Source organism: Phoenix dactylifera, chromosome 16 (assembly GCF_009389715.1).
Source record: "Phoenix dactylifera cultivar Barhee BC4 chromosome 16, palm_55x_up_171113_PBpolish2nd_filt_p, whole genome shotgun sequence".
Classification (NCBI taxonomy): domain Eukaryota; kingdom Viridiplantae; phylum Streptophyta; class Magnoliopsida; order Arecales; family Arecaceae; genus Phoenix; species Phoenix dactylifera.
In genome coordinates, this window is record NC_052407.1 from 9479623 (window position 1) to 9506008 (window position 26386).

Here is a 26386-nt window from a genome sequence, read left to right on the forward strand (position 1 = left end):
TGAATCCAAATAATTGGAACAGTCAATGGATATATTATGATTTATAATGACCTCTCTATACCCCTTGTTTCGAGTCAGAAATAATGATAGGGGCGTTACTCTAATTTTTTAAATGGAACTAGTAGGGGAAAAAATCTTGTCATTTTAAAGGAGGTCGTTGCCTGTAGGAAGTGCAGGTAAAATGGATACATGAGAGATGGGTTCTGGGAATTAAATCTCCCTGCAAAGTCCGTTTATTTTTAACTCTGACTTGCTGGACTTGAAATGGTCATGAAATCTAGAGGTGCGTCAATTGCAGGTCAAGATGGATGCATTTTTTGATACATTCATGATATTTCATTTTCCTCAGTGCTCTATAAAATAAGTGCGCCTTGCTATAAGCCACAAAGAAACACTTGAAGCAACGTCTCCATGAATAATTTCATGACTACATAGGCCTCACCTGCAAAGACCTTCAATTTTTTCAAGAGTTGTATTTTTTTCTCTGTGCCCCCTTGCAATATAAAAACATGTCGGAAAAAACATTTGCATCAATCCTTGCTCAATTTAATCAAGTAGCTTTTGATCCACCCAACATTTTTTTTTGTTGGACCCCTGACAATTAATGCTCAGAACAATCGTAGCGAGGAATCAAAGACTTCCATGTTAGCCCTTTGGATATAGCCTATAGGATCAAAATTCCAAATAAGATAAACTTCATGATAATAACATTGATATTAAAAGATCTCATCGAACATCCTTTTTAGCCCCTTTTCTTTATTGTTGCTGCTGTTGTTGTTCTATTGTCATTGTCAGTGGCGGCAGCTGCGGTGGTGCTGGCTGTTTTGAGACTGAGGCGGAGCTCACAAACTCGGTGATGGCCCCCTGCTCAGGAACTTACCCACCAAGCAACAGTTGTCGATGGAGACCAATCATCAGGTGAATGTTGAGAAGAAAAAATTATTAAACCAGTCTGTTCATGACAAGTTCTCACAGCTGCTAAATTTACTTCTATGGGAGAAAGACAGCCGTGATTTTGAAACTCATCAAATAAGCAGACTGGAACATTCAACTCAAGCATCCTACCAAGACCAAAAAGCAGAAGTTAATCCTTTATATGAAAGATGATGAGCACATAACTGCTCAATGTTCGCAAGCATGCAAATAAAAAGACTCATAAAGAACATGGACATCGCCTCCAACATACTAGACTAATTTGCAATCCTTGAATGCTTTTAGATAAGACTTGAATATTTCATGAAATACTGAAGAATTTTCAATATGTCAGGTTAGAGAGAGAGAGAGAGAGAGGAGGGGGGGGGTGGAAATCCAGTATCGTCTCGAGGTCTAAACAGCGGAAGCGACTGCTTCTCAGAGGTATTGTCCACTTTAAAAAAAATTTCATAATCTCTTCCCAACGCACGATTTTGTTCCGCAAAAAGCGCCTCTGAAGAGAAAGAAGGAGCCCCTCTCTATTTAAAGAACGGACCTCTCAGCTATCTAATCGATGTAGAACTAAATTCGGATTTTTTATTCCCACGACAGTTTCTATAACTTGCAATTATCTGTACAATATTATTTATGACCCTTGATAGCTTGCACATTCCTTGATTAAGATAGACTATACACAATTCCAAACCGGAGACCACCTGTTGTTTTTCGTATTTTTAACTTGGGCATACAAATACCTCTCACATCACCTTGAACCACTTTGGCTGTACCAACAATAGCTCCAATCAATTGGGTGGGTCACCTTAGCTGGTTTTTGTGTTAGTCATGAGTCCCAGATGCTATCAGCTACAAAACTTTGATCAAAATTTGAGCAATAGATAGTGGCTCCTGTAACATACAACAATATAGACAAATTTCCCATAGAGAGATCTTCTGATGCTACTCATTTTTTTGATAAACCAATGCTACTCATTTCGAGGTTAGCATAGTTACAGGTGAAATTCAGCAACCTGCATTCGAAACAGGAAGCACCCCAAACCCAAAAAATAGAATGGAAAAAAAAAAATCAAAACCATAAATATAAGCTATGGGTTAAAGAGCTTTCGAAAGGGCCCATCCTTCCGGTCTTTGGCAGCCTCTGTCAATGCAAGGAACCTCTTAAAACCAGTTGTTGCAGCTCCCCGCCCAAGAGCAGCAGCACGAGTGAGCACATCTTCTCGGGAGGCAATAGCTCCTGCTTGCGGTGTAGCGGTCGAAGTAGCTGAAGAAACTGTTACAGTTGGCACAGTCGGGACAGTCGGGGCAGTTGGAGCAGTCGAGCCAGATGGCACAGCAACTGATGGAGGCACAGAAGGATGTCTAATTCCAGAGTTTTGCTTGTTAAAATCCTCTAGAATAGCTTGTTGATCTGCTTTCTTCAAACCCTGCAACATGCTTTGAGAGTGAATCATGCAATCATGCTTAATGGATACAATTAGGCATGTACCATTCCTCTGGATCTCTTCAGCCCAGCGCCAGATGTAATAGTCAAATGCAAGACACATATCATGCGCGTGGGTGACAACGAAAAAACGACCATATTATATGTTACCTTAAATCAATCAAAGGTTTGAGAGATCACAATCAAAGGCCAGAAAGAAAAGCTAACTGATTATTCTACCATCCAACCCCAGTTGGTCAATATCCTGAATAATCTACAATTAGGCTACACTGGTAGTGGTTTTATAATGCCATTAGGGGAATACTGGTTTCTTTCACTATCTCTCAATAGGAGTTATGGTTGTTAGCAAAGGAAAAAATAAAAGATTTATTGCAAATACACATGCACATGCATGTACCCAAGCATGCAGATGAGCACAGGCATGTATACCCATATATATATATTATATATATATATGGCGCATGAAACTTGAACAAGCTCCAAAGAGAACTGCCAAAGTAAATGTCCTATGACTTCAATTTTGTCAAGTCCTTTTGTCATGATCATTTATGAAAACCAAAACATAAATCAAGTGCAAAACCTTGAGGTCAAGTATCCGCTGAAACTCCAGAGGCGTGCCCTCAGGAAGGAGCGCTCCATAGGTATTTGCAACAGAATCAACAGGAGATAAAATAACCTGCAAGGTAAAAGATTTGCTCTCACTTTTGAATCATTGCCCATCATAATACAAGGATGCTGTTTAAGTCAACCTCATACCTTCAAGAGTGCTTCAGCTTTACTCATTTCACGACCAACAAATTTTGAATAGCTAGAAGCAACTGTTGTCTGTTGAAAAGACATAATTAGTTCGTCTATGTAAAATTGGCCACAGTTTAAGGTAAATACGCTATTCTCACAAAAGAAAGATGAATAGCATTTGTGATTAAAATATTTGGATTTTATATTCAGTTGTTGACAATGTACATTCTAGTGTTCGGTTATTTACTAGCATATTGTATTCAAAGATAAAATTCATCACAAGTTTCTAGCATGAAATATCTAAAGCCCATTAAAAAAAGGCCCCCTTACTAATCAGCCATGGCTTGACCATAACCTTTCTATGTCATTAACACTTAAGCATATGTAAGGATTAATGAAACATAGGGAAAATACCGTTTTTCCCTCTTACCACGCCTTTAAAGCTTACCATACTTGCAATATAAAGGCATGTACGCAAGAATGAATGTACAAAATGATTGAGATTAACCATCATTACATATTCAACTTGAATGAAACAAAATTACCCGTTTCCCTAAGGATGGAATGTCCAAAAGGATCTTCTTTACTGCCTGGGTGTCCAACAGCATCTACAAAATATATTGATCATAACAAGGTGACTCATAATTTTCAGATATTTATAATATGGAAAAAAAAGGGGATTAACTTATTTATTTACATTACTTCATGGCAGTACTAGCCATCCTTACTGAAAGAGAATAAAATGACTGGTACCTGTTGTGCTCCAGTTTCTGATATGTGCTTGCATTTGTAAATATTGAGGTAAAATCGAGGGCCAAGAGATGCTGCCAGCTGTGTACATTATAGTAAAAATAGCCAATTGACTTAAATAGCCAAAGGAAAAAAAAAAAAAGACAAAACAAAAGTGCAGGCTAGCTAAAACTGGAACTTCAGCATGAATATGGCAAACTCAACAACAGGGTAACTTGTCCAAGGACTTACATCAATCAAGTTCCAAGAAAAGAATACAATGAACAAAAGCACTTCTTGTCAAGATAGTTACCAGGCTTTAAATTCATATCAATATTCAAAGCATTATAAAGAAAAAATGAGCAATTCTTGAGACTATTTTCCTGCATCTGCCAGCATGTATAGCCAAACGCTCTAGAGAGAAATATTCTTTCTTAACATCCATGGACCTCTAGCTTCAATAAATTCTGATACCTCTATCAAGGGAATAATGATTAAATATTTTCCCCATTTTGTTTTCCATGATCCTTGAAACAAATTTGTATACTATGTACAACCTAACCATTTAGAGGTATTAAAGATCAGATAGGCTGATAAGCCTCATTGGAACAATTCATGCTGAATCTGAAAAGTTTAAATAACTGAAAGTTGCCCAAAGAGCCAACAACTCAAATCACAATGTCCACAAAGAGAAATTTCTTCAGCACATCTCCTTTCTCCATGAAAGCTAATTTTCCTAGTCCATGGATATAAGTTACCCTAGACTACTGACGCACAACAAACATATCTTCCAAAAAATGATTTAACAAAATGCACTACATTTATAACTAAAACATGCTATTTAATCAAATTAACAATTGAGTTGGTTCAGATATTACTAAATATATTATTTCTATCCAATTGCAGTACAAAGATTAATAGCATCTGGTGACATTCATTTCAGAGCCTTTTCTATGCCATTTCTTTGTTGCAGTCCTCAGTGGCAGGGATTGAAGTGCCCATCCATACCATACTTTGTCAATGATATGTACAGTGCTGGGAAGTTTATTGGCACGATAAAAGAGTGCATACTCCTATATTATCCATGGCCTGTGCAGCTGCACATCAGCCTGCATCATTGTGAGTCAAAGCAATGCACACTGGTACATGCTGTTACATAGTGATACAAGCTTGCGGCCCTACATTCCTGTTTTAAACCCATGCATAGCCATCCTAAACACCATCTATTTCCAGGTAGTCTGGGTCTCTCTCTCTCTCTCTCTCTCTCTTCATTTGCCCTGTTTCTTAGAATTTCCGGGCTGGTTCCCAGCTTGGACATTGTAATCTCAGAAAATAGTAGCTCTGCATTGAATCAAAAGGTTAGAATCAAATGTAACACATAATCCATATGTTTTGACAGTGTATAAGACACAATTTATGTGTTTAATGTTCGAGAATAGCAATACATCCCCTTATAACTTTTATAAATGGCAATTTTTTTTGTATCAATGTGTATCCTTTAGTTGTACAATGTTTGGACAAATTACTTAAGGAGATTTATGGAAAAATTCTCTTCAGGGAATATCAACAGCCATTCGTTGGCTGATGTTACGTATGCAAGTGTATTGTTGAAGCCAATAATGTATTTAAGTGCTAGCAATGAGTCAAAATCTTTCTTCATTGTTGAAAATGTGGTACAGAGTCGCTGATTGTCTCTCCTATACAAAGAAGTAATGTCCAGTATATTTAGTGAACTCTGGTAAGATATGTATTTAACATGATTCATGCCTGCTTAATCTAATATCTGAACTTGATACTCCTAATCTAAGCTTTCAACCAGAATATTTATCCCCATTCATATGATGTCAGCTGTACTAGTTAGGATATGACGTGACAACTCTACAAATAACTTTCAAAGTGAAAACAATCTTCTGAGTTCTGAATTTTGTAAGGAATTCCTGGCTACAGCAACTTTGGCCAACAGAAGGGTCTTTAATGAAATGTAAAGAGCCAACTTAGCAGATAGGAAAACCCACTTTACAGGTTATGTAGTTTCAGCACATTCAACCAGGGAGTCTAGACATAAATAAGAACATGCCAGGTTTTAATACAGGGAAGTACATTAACTAAGTTATAGAACACAAGCCAAAGGAAAACTATATCATAAGAGACAAATAATCATGATTCAAGCATCCATTGTTCACTAAAAACTTAGTAGCATCCTTGGCAAAAAAATTATTGAAGAAACACGATATTTTACCACAATCACTATGAGTTTGTAAACTGACCTTGTCTAAGAAGAACTGGAAGTATGTAGGAGAAAGTAGGCTACCAAGCATGGGAATGCTAGTGGAAAGGATAGAATTAATGCCATTGACATATCTGCAAGATAACAGTGGAAATGCTTATCATCATGCTCAAGTATTAGCAAGAAATTGTAATAAATAACTTACATTTGACACATAAAATCAATCATACTTGACAAAAAAGTTAACTTCAGGAAACTAATCACATGTTCGCATGCAGATAGTCAGATGCCCTTGCTCCAATTCTTTCCCTTTCTCCCATAGGCATCTAAAATAACCTCGTAATGCTCTTTGATTTAAAGAGGACTATAGACAAACAATAAGGGCTTCTGAGCATTCGCATTAGAAGAGTATAGACTTGTTAATGTTACCCTAATTGGTGACAAACAGAGCATACGTTGGTCAGACATGCATCGCGCTTGGTTATCATCACGAGGCATACTATGTGCCTTAACATTTAGAGAAGTACATATTTTACTAGCCAGGGCTAATAAGAAATTTACTCTGATTGGTCACCAACACTTTCGAGACTGGCCCAAGGGACACGTGTCATTGCAACCATTTCAGCATCAAACTTGGTTTCAAGACCATGTACTAGCGTCAGCAATGCTTTTGTAATGACTGCTGAGAACTCATCCTGCACAAATTCAAAAACATACTTGGATACATGGTATTTGAAAATCTTAAAGGGAACAAGATGCAGTGAAACAATTGATCACCTGCACAGCAGACATATCAACTTTGTCTGCAAATTGAGGATCAATGATCTTGGAGACATTTTCAGCTAGCTCACCAGACTGGTGAAAAAATATAGAAAGAAGTTAACTTGCACTGGTGGTAAATAAAACCAGATAACTGATGATAAGACAGATAAAAATTAATTTATGCAACCTTGAAGAAAAGGCAACTTATTTGGCTCCTCTAAGCAACATGAATAATTATTAATGATTTTGAATGGTTTTTGTGAACGTTATATCTGACGATTGAGAAATTGAAAGAGCTCAATGATATTTTAAAATTATTTTAAAACTCAATATTTGACTCCTTAATCCAAAGAAATTAGGATCACTCGTCTCTACAATGCAAACCATAATGTTCCTTAGTATTTTCTGTTACCAAATACTGAGAACAACTAACCGTTTTGTGGCAGTATTCTGCTGTGTTGACAATGTAACATATCATTCTCTCATCTCTGTCGGATGTCTGCAATGAATGTCATAAAATATAAGCATAATGCACATACAATAAGGAACATCTAGAAAGGACTACTTATTCCTAAAGATATATGGTGGTGATGACCTTGATCTGTCCATCTGTGCCAGTAGCAGCTGCAACAATCCCTGTACCGCCTTTTGGTAATCTAGCATATAGTTTTGTTGCATATGCTTTGAGAATTCTTTGAAACACCTAGATAAAATAAACACAAGATAATATACCAGATATAGAAAGCAGTTTCATATAATATAGTCCACTTGATGGAAGCACGAAACCAACTTTTAACATGAAGGCAATGACATCAGCTTCAACAACCATGCCAAGTGCTACTATAATAAAAGTAAACAGAACACGAACACAATTAATATACTTTTGCCACATATGCTTTGAGAAATCTTTGAAATATCTAGTGAATAAATACAAGATAACAAACAGGATATGGAAAGCTACTTCAATATATTAAATCAGCACACTCAATAGAGGCATAAAATCCTTTTTGGCATTAACTAATAACATTCACTTTATAAAATCATGATAGATGCTACAGCAGTAATAGTAAACAGAACATAAACAAGTTGGTGCTGCAATGGTGCTTTGTGAGGTTCCAGAGCGACAAAATTTTGTGAAAGGGTATATAATCATCAACTCTTTTTAGTTGACAACTCATGCAACTTTTCCTAGATAACAATAAAATTTACAAAATAAACGTTCAAATTCAGGAAATAGAAAAGAAGAAAACAAGTAGAAAAAGGCACAGCTCAACAAGGTTATGTGTTCTCATTTTAATGGTAGATAAGCCATTTCTCTGAATATTCTTAAAGGCATATATACCATCTTAAAGTTATATTGGAATTTCATAATGGACTGAAATTTTAGCAGGTTGATGTTCAAGCAATGAGTTAACAAAAGTTTATGAATCACAGTTTAGGCATGGTGTATTGATGCCACATCATTCAGCCTAACTTAGGCTAAATATGAAATGTGCTAAGATTTAGCACGTGGAGAAAAATACACAAGAAGTGAAGACATATGACAATTAAGTTGTGATACTGCATAGAGGGCGAAAAGTTAAAGGCATTTTTCAAATAAGACTAATATTATCTTTTACAAGGTAAAGTAATACTTGATCTACTACACAACATTATCTAATTAATTAAATCAAACACCAATGATAAGTTGATATACATAACCAAAACAGAGTATTGGCTGGATGGTTTCACATAAACCAAACCGAACCAAATGATATAGCATCAAATCCATTTAAGGCACTCTTTGGTTGGATGGTTTTAGTAAAATAGTTTTTTTTCTTAAACCAAAATGTTTAGAATTTTATGAAACTAGTTGTTTGGGAAAGAATTCTTTTTACAGTTTTAGCAAATCTGGGTATCTCATAAAACAGGAAAATTAGGTTTTATGAAAGAGCTAGGGTTCCACATTTTTCTCAAAACCGGCTCTCCCAAATCTCAGTATTCAGGATTACATGGATTCTTGCCACCATTCCGCCCATCAACCCTGCTAAAAATTTACGATTAATCTTTAACCATGCTATATAACCTCAGGTCCTCACGTCTTCCCTTCCTCTTGAATATTTCCATTTCAAATTTCTGGTTCCACATTTTTCTCAAAACCGGCTCTCCCAAATCTCAGCAATCAGGATTATATGGATTCTTGCCACCATTCCACCCATCAACCCTGCTAAGAATTTACGCCTAATCTTTAACCATGCTATATAACCTCAGGTCCTCACGTCTTCCCTTCCTCTTGTGTATTTCCATTTCAAATTTCTCCACCTCTTGCCAAGCAAAAATCTAGTAAAATATGTTTTAGCAAAACATATTTTCAACAAGCTCTGGTTTTCACACAGTTTTTATAAAACTGATAACCAAACACCACGTAATGGTACATTACAAGCCTGAAAACCAACCGTGTATGTATAGAGATAGAGAGCGAGCGAGAGAGAGAGAGAGAGAGAGAGAGAGAGACTATGCTAAGGTCGTCCAGATTTGAGGTCAGACCATTAGGTGAAATTTGAAAATACGAGTTCCAAAACAGATCCAAACTGATGAATATGAACTAATACCTCGAAACTATCTATAAATAAAACTAATATATTTTTGGAGACTCCTTACCGAGCATCAACTTGTCAAAATGGACAATTTAAAATAACATGATAGACTGCCAATTTGTGACCTTTGGTGAATAGCAATGGGTCTCCAAAATGAATAATTTTTAGTTCATAGGTAGTTCAAAAGTATTAAATCACATTCAAGGGCTTAGATCTCCATTTTAAAAAAACTAATCCTCAAAATCCTTTTCTAAAAAAAAGCAAAATTCAGAATAGTGCAAATCCCTATACAGAAAGACATTAAAATGTTCAAAAATCAAATCCCAATGATTTCACGACTTGTCCAACCCAAGATGTACCTAAGATAAGACTCTCTTACACAAATTTCACTTAAAATAAAGACTCCAAAAACAACTCTAAAAAATACCTGAAAATATCCAAAAACATAACAAAATATTTTTGTCCTTCATCACCGTGTGTGTGTGTGTGTGTGTGTGTGTGTAATGCATGTCTTCATTAACATATTGTGGATGTTGTTCATAATAGTATATTGAGCATAAGGAAAAAAAAATGCATGCACTAAATACGGAAAATGAAGACATATTTGCAAACACATATAATACAAGCATATGCTTTTATCTCATGGAAAAGTCTAATTTGGATTGTTCATTAATTAACTATTAACATTTTATAAGTTCCTAACATTCTGAAGAAATATCTCCATAGCAACCAACTCAACACAATTAGAGTTAGCTTCAAAATTTAGGAAAGGTTGATGCAACATAAAGAACTCCAAAGCACAAGTATGAAGAAATCTGAAGTTCTTATTATATAAAACCATTCAATATGTATATGTACTTAAAATGTACAGGCTATTTCCTTTTCTGAAGGATAACCTAGGCCTGAGGTCAGTTAGAAAGCATTTTTCAGAACCAAAGAGCTCAAATCTTCAATAGTTTTAAACTAACGAAATATAGATTCTTCTTGTTGACATTACAAGCTATGCCATGTCTGTTACTTAACAAAATTTTTGCAGGCATATCATGTTTAATAATTTGCAGATATTGATTCTAAATAATAAAGTTGGACCTGTGGATCGAACGATAAACTTACCACATCATGAAATAAGCATTTATTCATCTACTTATTTCACTTATGGGTTGTTTTGGATTTTTGCTCGGATGAGATTCAATAAAAGGTAATCCCCTTGATCCGTTTGACCCTTTTTTTCAACAGTCATGTTCATCATGTTTAACAATTTGAAAATATTATTTATAAATACCAAAGTTTGATCAATGGATCAAAGAGATAAAATTACCACATCATGAAATAAGCATTTATTCATCTACTTATTACATTTATGAGTTGTTTTGCTTTTTTTGGCTCTGATGAGATTAAAATAAAAGGTGATCCCTTTGATCCATTTGACAATTTTTTTCAATAGTCTCTTTTTTGAAAATAGTGTCCAATAGTCAATGAAAAAAATTGGCTCTTTCATGGACACTATCCTCATCATCTGAATAAGGAGGGCACATTTGCAGTTTTAAGGACAAGAAATGAACATGAGACAATCTTTACAAACAACTTACATCAAGGAAAACATTTAATGGCCAAAACAACTTCTCCTTTCCAATACCAAAACTGAAAAGAAAAACAGCTCTCGATTTCCAGAGTCTCAGTAAGTTGAGACTTTTCTTTTTTCGGAACACTCAGTTTTCACATTAATCACCAAAAAATGCATTTCATAATTTGCAAAGATTTTCTTTCTTCTCTATGATGACCAAGAGTGTAGACTTATTACCATTTTACATAACAAATATAATGAAGTGATGCTTGAACTCAAATTATTATGAAATATTTGGATCCTTTCATCATAAAAACTAGTCCAACCAGGGACTGCATCAACATTGTCCGAAAAGAAAGAGCATGTTTATGGCCGGAGAAATATTAAATGACTACCTGGTAAGCTAATTACCCACCATCAGGTATATTTTATCAAATGATAAATTTTCTTCTTCTTCCATCAATAATGATGGAAAAAAAGGAATAGTTCGCTTTCTAAAATGTCTCAAAAATCTGGTTCTGTGCTCCTACAAAATTACAAACTTAAACTCAAGGTATGCCGTACCGGTATTGGTAGGCGTACCAGTCGACTACCGGACCGGTTTGAACCGGTACTGAATCGGCCAACAGAACACAGTGCGCGTGCGGAAAAAAGCCCATAGAAGCACGTGCGCCGCGTTAAATGCCACAGAGTGGCAAGCATTGAATGCCCCGCGCGCGCTCGCATGGGAGCGGTTCCCAGCGAGGGGAACCATACGTGGGGGCGCCGCCAAGCGCGCAGAACCGCGAGCGAGCGCGGATCCCAACTTGCATCCGCACGAGTGCGCTGCCCACCGTGGGGAACCGCGCGTACCAGTGTGAATCGGACTCAGCTCGCATCCACGCGTGCGCGCTGCCCAGCACGGGGAACCGCGCGCGAGTGTAGTGCCCCGCGCGCAGGCGTGCCGGTGCGAATCGGTCCGATAATGGGAAAAAAATTGTACAGTTCGGTTTCGGCCCCTTCTGGGGCCGGAACCGTTTTCCACGCATGAGTTGGACCGGTCCAGAGAGGGGCCGGAACCGTTTTCCACGCGTGAACCGGACCGGTCCGGTACAGGCTGAACCGGCCGATACGTGCCGGTTCGGCATACCATGCTTAAACTACCCACAATACATTCAACCATTTAGCGAATAACAATACAACGGTAAGCTAATTACCCACCATTAGGTATATTTTCCCAAATGATAAATTTTCTTCTTCTTCCATCGACAATAATGGGGAAAAAAAGAACAGTTTGCTTTCTAAAATGTCTCATAAATCAGGTACTGTGTTCCTACAAAATTACAAACTTAAACTACGCACAAAACACTCAGCCATTTAGCGAATAACAATACAGCAGACGTGGGTGGTGTTCACTTGACTTCCCTCGATTCAACAATAACCAGAAGCGCACTTATTGCCTCATCCCAGCTATTAGGAACTAGCTATAGAGATTCTTTGAAGCGAATCACTTGCCATCTATGTTAGCATATCCTAGTGTAAATTACAAAATCTTTCACAAAAAAATATACAGAAAGCTATGCATAAAACCAATATAACCTGTACAATTTTCAGATACATACATATAATCGTGTCTCCACTGCAATAGAAAACCAAAAATAACTGTGCAGAGAGAATTGATAGTTAAATTGCTTAATAAATTACCCTCTATTTTCGATCCTAAAAGTAAGATTTAGCCTAAGAGAAGTGTATAGAGGTCCCTTGAACTTCCTAATCTGTCTACGAGTTTCATTTATGGTCAAAGTTGTTAATGAATCTTTTTCAGTGTGACCTAAACAGTTCTTGAAAGATGGTGGAATGGTTTTGGTAATGCCCCAATAACAATTTTCGAAAATGATTTTGGAATATTAGGAATGTCCTAAAACAATTTCAAAAATTGTTCTCGATGAGTACTCACTTAAATTAATACATCAAGCAAAAAGAGGGACCAAGTCATGATGCACCATTTACCATGGGTAAGGAAAAATTCTATTAAAAACTATGATGGATGATCATCCATAATTAAGATGTATCCAGGTTTTCTGCCAATTAGTAAATGCAAAATTAATTCATTGACTGCTCAAGGAGATAGTAAAATTATAAGCTCAAATTGTATAAAAGCTTTTCATGACTATTCAGCAATAGTTAGACATTACACTTGTCTGCACTATTTAGACTATCAGAGAAGTGTTGCTGCAAAAACAGTATACTCTGAGACCACAATGCGGAAAATATACCTCAAATAAATTGAACAACGTTTGACTCTTTGTCAAAGCACTGCACCTCTTTAAGCTTCTCCTGATTAACAAGAATACCTGCGTACATTGAGACAGAAAATGAGTACACATAGTTCTATAGAATTTGATCACCATCCAAATTTTAACAGAGCACAATACATTTTCTCTAAGAACTAGAAGTATATAAGTATGCATGTACATAGTCATTAACGATTTTAATCATTTGATTAGCATTTTGCCTCTACAGAAGATCTCAAGCATAATGAACCTTTCATGGTTTCACCATACTAATTTAGCATGCTTTTGTTCTGTGTCATTTAAAGGTTCTTCCAAAACGTTCTCCTTGAGGCTTCTCCACAACTGATTCTAAGTTATATGTTGTGCACAGTGAACTTCACAAATAATTCATTACCTCCTTTTATCCACTATTGACTTTCCAAATGTTTCACAATCAGTCTCTTTGCCCTTTTCCGCTCTTTGGGTTTTCATTTCATGCTTAAGGCGAGCAATCCAACATAATAATATTACAGTTAAGAAATTCAATCATTGATACAAGAAAGAACACCAACAGTACATTTATGCTGCATGTACATCTCAAGGGTTGAAACATATAAGGGTACATGCTTACGTATGCCTCATCCACCACATATGTGGCATCAGAATCAAATTTGCACCTCAAAACTAGAATCAAATTTGACAGAAAAATTTGATTGTACATCATCTGAAGCCTTGTTAAAGTGCTTCAGTTACCTGCTTCTAAATAGTCTGTGATACTAGTGAGTTCTCTCTGGACAGTTCATGCAGCCATACAAGGCATGTGAATAAAGTCATAGGAAGCTCAAGAAGCAGACTTGCACATGATCATTCACCCTTTGTCGTTTCATTCACAGCAATTCCCAATCTTATTCCCCAAGCTCAACATCTCATGGCTTGTATGGCAGCTACTGGCCTGTAAAAAATTGACAAAGTTATTCTAACCTAACAGGTCTTTCTTGGTCATTTTTGCTACCTCTAGTACTCAGTCACTTTAGCAGATAGGTAACTCTTAAGGCCATAACCACACAATTTCAGATACTTCCCAGTATCTGTATGCAGTTTCTCTATTTAAAAATGCAAGTATCATGTATTTTCTTTCTTGATTTACATTCCTTGTGCATCATTAATCTGATACAAATGGCATACTCTCATCTACTGGGACATGGTTACATGCACTGCATCTCAAGCATCTCATGGATGATGACGAAAATGTGACTCCTAATACTCTGGCTTAGCAGTTAATAAGTGGGTAATATTGAAGCTCTAGAGTGGGACATAACCATGTACTTGGTGGTGGCATCTGTTTTTCCCAACATCTAGTCCATGTCTACCTAGTGTGGGATGTAATGAACTTTGATATGTGGTTTTGACATTATGAGTAGTTTCTTTCCAGGAAGATCGAACTTGAAAGCTATATGTTGAGCCTGTTCTTCTACTAAAGTTATGAAAGATATCAACTCCTTCAAATAGCATGCATGACTTTCTATCTCTACCAATTTTTGCCTTTCCCCATTAGACCGCCATTCTTGACAATGAACTATACATCGATACTGGAGCATCTATGAGCAAACACAACATGCTGCCATCTAATAGAAAACATACTCAGATCCTTAAGATCTGATTTTGGACTTCTCATGTCCACTCTTATGCCCCGAGTTCTATGCCAAAGCCATTTTATCTCAGTTTATCCAATAAATCTCGCTCCTGTTCTTGCTTGGTGCTTGCTTGATAGGCAACTTTGTTCTTCTTTAACTTATAGGCGAGGTGCACATTCTTTGGAGTTTGTACTTTCACATTTTTGGGAATGCATTAAACTATCACTTCAAGTGCATTCTTGTAGAATATAATACAGTGTTGTCACAGGCAGTCCCATCCCATGTAGGTGCTTGGGCAACACCAATGCCTAGGCGCTTAACACTTTCCTAACTACCAGGTGGGGCAGCTGCTCAAGTGCCTAGGTTGGCACCTAGGTTGGCGGTTGGCTGCCTTTTGACCTTTTTTCTTACAAGGTGGGAATTTATTATGATATTATGCATCACTTTAAATTCCATCACGATTCTATAAATTTTATTTACTACCTATTAATTTTGCTATTTTTGATGACCATGACATTTTTCATGTATTTTACATGAACCAGTATATGTATATGTGATAATTTGATTATACAAGGCCATAATAAACCTTATTTTTGAGGATGTTTAACTCCAAGAATCCACTTGGCTGAGTAGGCACTCCACGTAGGCATTTCAAGGGGCCACCACCTAACAGCCTAGGACCGCCTAGGCATTTTGACAACCTTGGAGAATAATGCTGAGAAGAAGAGTTCTTCCTGCTATTACGTCTCTAATAATTCCATTGATCTCTTAAAGTCCTCTTAAATGAATTACTTTATAGTTTATACTGATGTCCTTCAGTTACCAAACACTTCTCCTTGGCAATTTTTCCATATCCACCAAGTCAAGCCTCACCATCATTGTCCGTCAATAGCCTATCTCCTAAACTCCCACTCACTTTTCATCTAAATCCGATCAACTTGTTCCCAACAATATTTCTTTCATACTACTTACAGTAAATGAAACCAGCACATTGGAATTCTCCATTCATCTCTTCCATGCTGGTAGACAGATGTTAATTTTTGTGTAAAAAAATATTGCAGGGGAAACTTGGAAGTTGGAAACAAGTTTGTTAATTCAACTCAATCACAAGGTTATGGATTCTTTCAGAGCTCACCTGCCGAATTTTTTTTTAAAAAAAAAATAAGAACATAAAAGGCCTAAGATTTTTTAATTTGCTACATCAAAATAACTAAATTGAAATTAGCAAAGAAAACTTTGAAGCTAGCTTCCTGAAGCTTAGATACTATTTCCAATCATGCTTCAATGAAACAGCAAGGCCACAGTAAAAGTACTGAAATGCAAAGACAACTCATAAAAAATAATGTTCAGCTAAATCCTGCCTGCATGCTGCTCGACAAAATATTTGTCTGACTTCCCTCCTCAGTTTCCCAAGTTTCTTCCTGTTAAAAAAAAGCACAAGAATGAGGTAGATGCCTGTAGATAAGAAAAGATGGCATCTAAAAAGTTTTTTGTTTACCTGAACAAGTTTTTCTAAATGCTCCATCAAGGTTTTTTCCTCTAATTCTACATAAACAGCCAGATGGGGTTCAAAACAAGATGAAATAATCCCACGAAAGTTGAACTGCAAGAGGAGTGCATATAGACTTGTCATTAACCATTTCTCCATCTGAAATGCTCCAATTGTAAAGAATGAAATGCACTACCTGTCAAAATGTAAACCACTTACCCCAGCCCCAGGAACTGACAGATCTTTGTATTTGTCCTTCTCCTGTCAGTGAGAAAGCAAAAGAAATTAGAGGTTTGGTATCAAAGAGAATGCTAAAACATTTGAAGCCTTTTGGTGCATACTGGTTCAGTTCCACCACGGTGCAGAGCAAGCTTTTTTTCATATTTCTTCCGTATATCTGAAACAAGTAGGTTATGTTTCTCCCCTTCATCAGTTTCTTCTGCATCACCTTCAAATTCTCTATTTTGAGAACCTGTGGTTCCTCCACTGAATTTTTCAGCCAATTCTTCCTCGAATTCAAGAGTCCTCTGTAATGCCTGAAAAGACACAAAGACAATAGACAAAATCAGACTGCTAAATCCATAAAATAATAAAATTTAATTGAGGAAGGAAGAAGGAAAAAATATGTTATGATCCTATTTTTCTTCAATGAATTTTTTCTGATTCTAGATTGTTATTGCGTTGGGTTATTCTACAACAGAACCCTAAGTGGCTATTTGACCAAATATGTAGTAGTCTGCACTAAGACATGAGAATATGAGATAACCTGTCACTTAGTTTATTAAATTGGAAACATCATCTTTTTGTTCATAATATACATTTCACTTTGTTTTTTTCTGGACCCAGTAATTGCACAAGCACCCCTTAGAAGAACAAATTACCAGTGGTTATTTGATTTCTTACAAACAAAGTATCCTTTTTTTAATGAATTGTGAAAACTTTCATTAAGAAAAAAAGCGTTAAAATATAGAACAATGAAACCCAACCCTATACAAGGTCAAACAGCCCATGAAATGTTAAAGTATAGAGTTTATGGATTCCCACCGAACTAAGATTGAATTTTCATATTAAATGACCTCAAGTCATAACTAGAATTGATCATGGACCAGGCTTGGGCATAAAAAATGTCAAATTTTAAATAGGCCCGACTTGAAGCCCAACTAAATATGAATATAGTTTAGACCCGAGGGCCCGTCCATGATCAGCTCTAGTCATAACTAAAGCTTGCCCGATGAAGGTCCAGAAAAAGATTATGTTGAATCTTATGACCTAGTTCCACTATTGCCAATCCCAACCTATCAATAATTCTCCGCTACTCTCTCCAAGCAATCCACATAGTACCATGTTGGAGTAAATCACACCTTCAGTTATGTCCTTATGATAGTGAAATTGGCATCTAATAGCAAAGCAGGTCATTTTGAAATGCATGGAACTTAGTCAGAATCTTCTACCTAGAGTATCCCGTCTGCTTCGAAATGTTCCCAGAATCTCGGACCTACACCTACTTCCTAAGCGTTTCCTTCAAATATTTCTAGAATATCTATTTCTTAGGCACCCAATCCCGATTTTGGCAACTAAGGCACAGATATACCAAAATCCCCTAAAAAACCTTATGCAGATTGTCGATGTAAAAGATGACAAAAAGAAAGGGTGAGATACTGACTTTCTATTTATTTTGCACACAAATTAAGGGGCCCATGGTACAACTATAAGTGTGTTCTAGGATTCTAGGATTGCATATGGAACTGATCCTCAAAAGAAGAAGAAGAAGAATGGGGCATGGCACGAAAAGAGAAGCATATGCACTGAATGATTGAATGGTCAATAATTAGAAATGGTTCCCTTTTTGGAGATTTCACTCTTCTTTCCAAAAAAAAATTTCTACATGAAATACTTTTATTTCTTTTTAAAATTTATGGGTTAGTCATATATTCTGTAATTTCAAAGCCAGAATAATTTCCCCTGGATTTACAACTTGGTTTACTATGAGCACGGTATTATTTTCTATTCAGATAATTTAGAAATGAACTACTGGCAGAGAAATGTGCCAATCTCATTTAATCTTGTTATAAATTCCAGATTCTAGAATTGCGCTTTTGAGATTCTCTTTTTATATACAACAGAATTATTTAAAGCATCAATTTCATGTTCTTGCTTTTTGGATAAGATGATAATCCAGATAACTAAGATAAGACTACCAATAGATTGCTAGGATTACCCTCAACTGTGTTACAGACTGGAACTTCGGTACTAAACAACCCTTCCTAAATATAAAGGCAAACTTTTGCTTTATTAAAGTGAATTTTTTAATATAAAAAAGAAATGTTGTTTCAGAGTAACAGCAACTTCTGACAGTTAATAAATACAAAAATAATAAGAGTGTTTTTTGCTTTTTATGAGTGAACTTATTGGCGACTGCATCACTGAAAATTTTGCAATATACATCCAAGTGCTACGGACACTAACCATAACAGAGTTGCTAATTATTACATGAAGATGAGTTAAATTCCTACAATACTCAAAATGAGAAAGGGAATTACCAACAATAGTGTTCCAACATCAGGCTTTTCTTTGAGATTGTCAAGGATATCCACAATTTGTGTCCTAGCAAAGAAAATAAACAATATAATCCGATTAAAGATGGATATGGAATGACAAACTAGAATGTTATACATTATCAAATAATTAAGTGAAGACTAGTTTACAATATCCAGAACAATTTTCAATATGCAAAGCTATGATAGATAAGAAGGGCATGCTGCCTATTTACTTAATAGTTGTATCAGTGCACTTGAATATAGATGACAAGTTCTCCAGAAGAAGTTTACTCTTCATACGAATATCAATCAGCAATTCAAACAAATTAGCTGCTCATAAAACCTTACCATAACAAATATTAAAAGTTAAGAACCAAGCAAAAGAAGTTAGCAAAATTCATAATCCTAAAAAAGAGAAATTTATTTCATTAAGAAACTACTATAGCTTGTTGCCTTCACTAACTAAAGAGTAAGAGTGCCTATAAAAGACTGTGATATAGACAACTAAAAGTCATTGATGAAAGGGATCATTTGATGATCACTGATTGTATCATGCAAAGAGATTTTATAGAAGTTGACTAATAAGATTAGTTCTAACTTCTAAGTATTAACTGACTAAGTTTGACATCAAGCCTTTTGCTTCCATGTTAACAGAGAGTTTAACTAGTTGACCCAGGCATGCAGGCTTAGTTTTCTTAGAATTATAAATATTTTAAGTGTTAGAATCAAACTCTCAAGAGCCCTTTTGTTTCAAATGTTTGAACACGATAGAATGGGAAAAGAAAACCCGTTCTTACCAAAAACACAATTCAAAAGTTTTAATATCTAATTAGAGATGCAACATGTCATTAAATTAAACAAACCTTGTTAACTTGCAAAACTGTATGCAGAGAAGATAATCAACATGCCATGAAGGTGGAAAAATTTTCCAAATTTCCTCATTTGTTCGCAACCGGCGCTTAATCCATGCATATCGTCTTTCAGTCTTGTCCAACTTTGCTAGTTCTAATCCAAGAAATCAAAGGGGACAAAGAAACCAATTTCAGAATCGATGAAAACCATGTAGGTGAAAAAGAACATATTAATTTTAAAAATAGGTACGATATTCTGGACTAGACCTGCTCCCTCAAAAATCTGGCGATACGAAGTGAGTTCCTTGCTACAAAAGTTTTTTACTAGCTCCTCCCTGACAGATGGCTCCAAAGCATCAACCACCAGGCAAGCATCAGATAGCTGCTGCAGCAAATTAGTTTCTTCTGTCTCTTTTCCAGTCCCTAAGCTGCAAGAGCATTGTTAAAATTTATATGCAAACCACATAATTGTATAATATTAAAAATCACATGTAAAAAATGAACGATTTGATAGCTATAAAAATTCAAAAGAGAAGCTAGTGAATGACATGCAACAGAGCTCAGCTGCAAGTGCACTCCTATGCATCTACTTTGTGCATGCAAAATTTTTCAGCCCAATCTGAGTTGTCCATCTCTAATTCCTTGATAGGGTTTCAAACTTTCAATACTAGGTCTCTATGGCGGCCAAGTTTTGTAACCATGGAATGTTACTCAACCACCTGAGCCAGGTCATCAACTTTTTCAGAATAAGCTTCATATCAGTTTGTGTTTCTTAAATGTTAAAATTCAATCCTAACCCCTTGTAGAAGCAAATTCTTCAAATGCTTACCTTGAAAAATCTGAAAATACGTGCGACTTGAGTATTTTTTTGATGTTCTTGAACTTCTCTCGAAGCTCGGTAATCTTTGGTATATCCCGATAAGCTTCAAAGTGACTGCACAATTGGTTTACAGCCTGGAGAAAGGTAGAACCATTAATTAGAAATGATATTGACCATCTACTTGGAATGCATTTCTAACAAGCACATGTAGAAAATTTAGCAAATAATAAATAGAGAAATATAAAACAAACAAACAGGAAAAGAAATACATACTCAATCTAAGATATCAGTAACTAGTACTAATATGTAAAAATTGACTGCAAGTCAACCTAGTCATGCACAATATTACTTAGAAGCAACAGCATGAAAAAGCCAACAGTAAAACAGCAGGAAAAGCCAACAGTAAATAAAATAGAATGTCTCAATAAGAATGCCTCATGACATTGCAATTCAACCACACCAAGATGTTCGGGAACCACCATCTTTTTCAGTGGTCGGTGTCTATTATACTAATAATATGCAACAACTAAGAAGCCATGAATATGAAGAAAACTGGTTCTTGTTAGAGACAATCATTTCAAAAAAAAAAAAACTTTCTAAGAAATTGCTTTCTTTCCATGATAATATATCTTACGCTAGTTTGCAGTTTATGCTAATAGAGCGTACAATTTTTGATTTTGCATGCTTATGAGAATCAACATGATAATCAATTTCAGATGTGATATTCTGATGAGCGATTAGTTGGGCTGATCTTGAAATCTCATTTTCTTTCTAATACTTTTAATAAAATCTAACGATAAGATAGAAGATAAAAAATAAAGTAGAATAAAGAAACAAAAAGGAAATCAGTAGTATGAGTGTATCTTTTATTATCTTGAGTATAGATAGCTGTCTGTGCATGTCTAATAATGTCATTTTGTGCTTATCGTTAAAACAATGAAGCACAATTCAGCACCTTTAGGTTTAATTATATGAGCGTAATACATGTTACTAAACCATAATTATAAGAACCACAGTTGCTTAAAAAGGCTTAAAATGAACAAGTAAACCCCTCTCTTTCTCACGTGCAACATGGATCACAGATCCAAGAGGAGTGCTTTTGATAATGAACTAGGATATGTTAGTAGGCTGTAAGTCATTTGTTTCCTTCATAATCTAAGGAGCCCAATCTCTCTCTCTCTCTCTCTGATCATCATGCATAACATCCCCACTCATTTGTTCTCCAAATCACAAAGGTCAATAAACAAAAAGTTTCCATTTTACAAAATTAGTCCACAAAATATTCCCTTCTCATCACAATGTTCTTCACTAGCCCCCATAATTTCTTAATATAGCAAATTGTACAAGGTTAATTGCTATATTATTAATTGGTTATTTAAATAAAATAGTATCACAAACAAGGAACACCGAGCCAACCTAGATCATATGGTTCAGCCCGTATCGAACCAAACTGACGCCAACCCGGGATGGTTCAGCCGTGCAGACCAATTAGGGTTATAAAATCCCTTGCCTTCCTCCCCCCGATTCAAGCTAGAGCTTCGAAAGCCTTTGAGGGCTCTGACGCCTGCTCTCTTCGTCTTGTGAGGTCTCTCTCTGTTAGATGCTCAGAGCTTCCACTGTCTCTCTTTCTCGAATAGTCGCCCAAGGTAAGCCTCCCCTCTCTCTATCTCTCTCTTTCAGTCCCTATCGCCGGATTCAAACAGCTTGAAGCTGCTTCAAGCACTCGTGAAGCCCTTGCTTCCCCTCTCTCTCCCTCGCCTACCTCCTCCAGCATGCCCCCTCGTGAAGCTATTGTCAAACACCTTGGCCTCTCTCTCTCTCTATCTCTCTCTCTCTCTCTCTCTCACACAGGTGACTATGGAGGCCTCGGCCTCTCTCCCTCTCCCTCCCTCTCCTTCTGCCTCTTCCTCCCTCTCCTTCTCCCTCCCTTTCTCCCTCTTCCGCCCTATCCTTCTCCCTCTAACTATTTCAGTGTGCTCTGACACAATACATAAGGACCCGTGCCTTACCAAATCGGTCACCGGCCGGTAAGAGCCTCGAAATCGGTCCGACAAACCTGGATCACAAACAAGTTGGATTTCAAAACAAATATGCAGCTAACACCTGAGTTTTTTTTCTTTTTTTGTTCAAGCTTGATCAAATTACTAATTTTAACTCCATAGTTCTAACCAATTACTCATAGTGTCATCATAAATGAAACATATGCAAACTGTATTTGCTCATGCATAACATTATATTCAAGCAAGCAATATTTGATCACAAATAATAAAATCTAATAGGTAACCCTTCTACTCAGATACATTTTATAAATGGAAACATGTATCATGATATGTTAAAGAAACATATGATCCTTATTCACTTTTTTTTTATCTTTCAAGTTCTTCATATTGGCATTTTTTATACTATCTGCATGATTTACTATTTTGAACCAATTTAAAAGTTTTAGTAATAGCCATATAAAAATTAAACAAGCTTTTTTAGCTTTCATTCTTAGGGATCTATTTTTGCAGTAGCCTCACCCAATTAAGTCAGAGCTCTTAGAGTAGGATAAGCAATTATCAACCTCCGTGTGGTGTGTTAGCCTGTTTGAAACTAATTCTACAATGTCAGGTACCAGCTTACACAAAACATTATACTTTCTAGAAGAAAGATCACAAACACATATTGTTAAAAAGCCAAAGTCTTAATTTGAACTTAGAAGCACTAACATGTTCCTACACGCTCAGAACCTCCCTTGCTGCCTTTCATGTAAGATAAATGCTGTTAACTCGACACTCCTTTCCCTCTGTGCAAGATGCATTCAGACTTTGCATATAATAATAGTCTTCACACAACAATTCGCTGGTTCCCCCCTCACATTATAGGACCACCACCTTCCATCCTATTGATCATTTTCTTCCGATATCATAACTGTACACACAATTATTACTCTCCTAGAGTGAGATTCTGCACAACCCCAACTTACAAATTGCACTTGCGCAGGCGACACATGCAGGAAGTAATGCAGATCAACTGTTGAACACAGAATTCCAGAATGTTGAGTAGGAATCAGATTACGGCCAGTAAGAAATTGGAGGTGTCATTAGCATAAATGAAGATGTACTGCCAATAAGTTGCCGTGACAAAGGTAGATTGAGTGAGTAACCAACTCTAGCAAGAACTTTCTATAAACAGATTACTGTTTATTGCAAATTTGTTTTCAAAACATCAGCACTCTAGAGATTGCATTGTTCAGGAAAGATACCGTTACTGCAAGATGAAATCAGAACTGAAACATCAAGGATGCAAAGATTTCTGTTTCCAAACGATGCTCTGCAGATTTTTGGACGTTGATTTAAATCTTTTATAGAGGAGTCACTATCAAATCATTTTTCCAATAACAACACCCCCCCCCCCCCTGCGGAAAAAAAAAAGGCAAGAAAAACCTGGAACCAAGACGGCAATGTGAAATTAAACAATCAACAGAGTTGATCTGCATATATTGAGATGTATTGCGTTAAAATTGATGGTTGCGTCCCAATTACAACAGATGCACAATACAACAGCCCGTTGGAAATATAAAATGAGATCAAGCACAATCAAAACAAGCAATTATTCAACCAAGATAATTAATTAGCTAATTCTCATAAATAATCAGCTTTACAGAGCATAAGCTGCACTTCCATATTTGGCTTTTATGATACATAAAGGAAGGGTTGCATGATGATCAAGTACTTGAATGTTTACTTTTAGCTCAAGAGCTTCAGTATACTTGATGCAACCACATAAGTGAATGTAAAGATTAATAAGAAATTAGGTTCAGAAATTCAGATGATCTTGTAAGGGTGCAAACTTGCTAATTTTATGAGAGAAGTACATCGCATGAATATTGAACTTGGATTTTGGATGAGCTATTGATGTTTATGTTACCTCCAGCTGTGCAGCAGCTTCCCTATATTGACGTTTTGAGGCCATCACTTGAAGTTGATCAACAGCCGAGACTGCAAATCAGAAACAAAAAAAAACTGCAAAATAAGAACATATATAGAGGTCCTCCATCTTCAGTAAACATATTTGTAAATGAGTTTTTAGTAATCTCACACCACCACAGAGACCTAAACGATGCACTGAGAGCAAAATGATGTAAAATAGAAGTGTTGGGAAACAAAACCATAAAGTGGTTGTGAAAAAAATACATATGTTTGTTTACATCAATGAGTCAAACCATAGCACAAAGATTACATTGTGAATTCTTCACAACTGGGCCTTCTGATAAAATCCTGTGCTGTTGACATAATTTGAACAGATCATAAACCATTACCTAGACATCCAAAATATAAAATACAAACTATTTGTTCCAAAGGACTTTCTCTTTTTACTTAGGTAAACCCAGCATAGTCCATTCCATGAACATCAAGAAGAACAAAATATTAAATGATGCATTATACTACACAGAATGGGGAAAAGATTAAAAAAATACCCCAAAATAAGCCTCCATCTTCCCAAAACATTAGCAGCAAGCCTTATCTGCTTGTCCAGATTAGTCGGGCTTGACTTTGTGAAAACTCATTCACCAATCATCCATGTGAAGGGCTTCCATTTTTCCCTCATTCTAGTCACAACTTTTATCCATGTTACCTTTAGCTTTCCCACTCTTCCCGAACTTCAACAAAGACTGGTATGTTTCCTTAATGAAGCCACCTTAGATTTTCATTCTACTTACTCATATCATCTCAATAGATTCTCCATTACTTTAATTGATGTGACTCCTATAATACCATTCCATATTAAAGAACACAATGACTCCAAATATTACTAAAATCATAATACAAAGCTCAGCTAAATACCAGAAAATCACCAGCACATGAACACAAAGATTGGCATAAAAAAGAAAAGACATTTTAGAACCTGCATACTAGAATATAGAAGAAGATTTTATTTTCCAGAAAGATTAATGAACCACAAAGGCAATCACTTACTATCTCAAAATCTTTAACAGTGTGTCAAAAACAAGAGAGAGAGAGAGAGAGAGAGAGAGAGAGAGAGAGAGAGGTTTGTTGGGTCAAGGAGGGGCAAGATAATGTAATAATGTGCTTGTCCTGCAAGAGACGATCAGTAGCCAAGGAGGGATGGAACCATGAAAGCCAAGCAACCTCCCCCCCCCCCCCTCCCCAAAAAAAAAAAAAAAAAGAAAAAAAAAAGAAAGAAATTAAAAGCTTAGATAGATTTCCTAATAAATTATGTGCCAAATGATATTGGATTCTTATAATTAATTATCAAATCAAGTGATTTGGATAGCAGTTGGGGATACATCTTAAATCATTCAACAAATTCTTTTGCTCATATATTCGGTATAAAAGTAAATAAGATATAGTGTTTTTGGCAATCTAAGAAGGCAGAACAGCAATTCGCCACACATTCTAAACACATATTTTAGACATAACACATGCATGTCCACCACATCATAGTCTTGTAGACTACCACACACTTCTCTTGAACTTCTATTTTTTACTTTTGCATTTGAAAGATATTGAAAGCAAACCCAACCAACGTAGAGACTCGAAACTCTTATATATTTAAGCAATAAGTGGGGTCACAATTTACCAAACATATTTCACAATTCATTCTTGTAACAGGTCTACTATGTTCTGCATTAGTGCAAGACTAGTGAATCTTTCCTAACTGATTCCTTCAACACTTAGGCACACACCATCCATTTTCTAGACCTTCAAGGTCGCCTTTGACGTGGTTAGCAATAATTAAAAATAATAAAATTAATCCACTTTCTTTGTAAGCTTTATATTAGAAAGCGTTAAATCCAACCATTACCATTAGCTATCAAGTGTCTTGTCTTCAA

The 26386-nt window shown here is 36.1% G+C and overlaps 1 protein-coding gene across 1 annotated transcript in view; it reads right to left on the minus strand.

The window, feature by feature from the left end:
• Positions 1–1770: 1770 nt before the first annotated feature.
• Positions 1771–26386, minus strand: part of LOC103709815 (vacuolar protein sorting-associated protein 53 A) — a 31736-nt gene continuing 7120 nt past the window's right edge. The window contains exons 5-24 of the mRNA XM_008795317.3: positions 24460–24530; positions 20560–20684; positions 19998–20158; positions 19743–19884; positions 18883–18946; positions 16684–16878; positions 16562–16603; positions 16352–16456; positions 16215–16274; positions 13223–13300; positions 7423–7530; positions 7261–7326; positions 6843–6920; positions 6627–6760; positions 6106–6199; positions 3863–3940; positions 3655–3717; positions 3128–3196; positions 2952–3047; positions 1771–2354 (exon numbers count right to left, since the gene is read on the minus strand). Coding sequence (XP_008793539.2) covers positions 2016–2354; positions 2952–3047; positions 3128–3196; positions 3655–3717; positions 3863–3940; positions 6106–6199; positions 6627–6760; positions 6843–6920; positions 7261–7326; positions 7423–7530; positions 13223–13300; positions 16215–16274; positions 16352–16456; positions 16562–16603; positions 16684–16878; positions 18883–18946; positions 19743–19884; positions 19998–20158; positions 20560–20684; positions 24460–24530 — 2168 coding nt within the window. The 3' untranslated portion in view covers positions 1771–2015. The remainder of the gene's footprint in view (positions 2355–2951; positions 3048–3127; positions 3197–3654; positions 3718–3862; positions 3941–6105; positions 6200–6626; positions 6761–6842; positions 6921–7260; positions 7327–7422; positions 7531–13222; positions 13301–16214; positions 16275–16351; positions 16457–16561; positions 16604–16683; positions 16879–18882; positions 18947–19742; positions 19885–19997; positions 20159–20559; positions 20685–24459; positions 24531–26386) is intronic.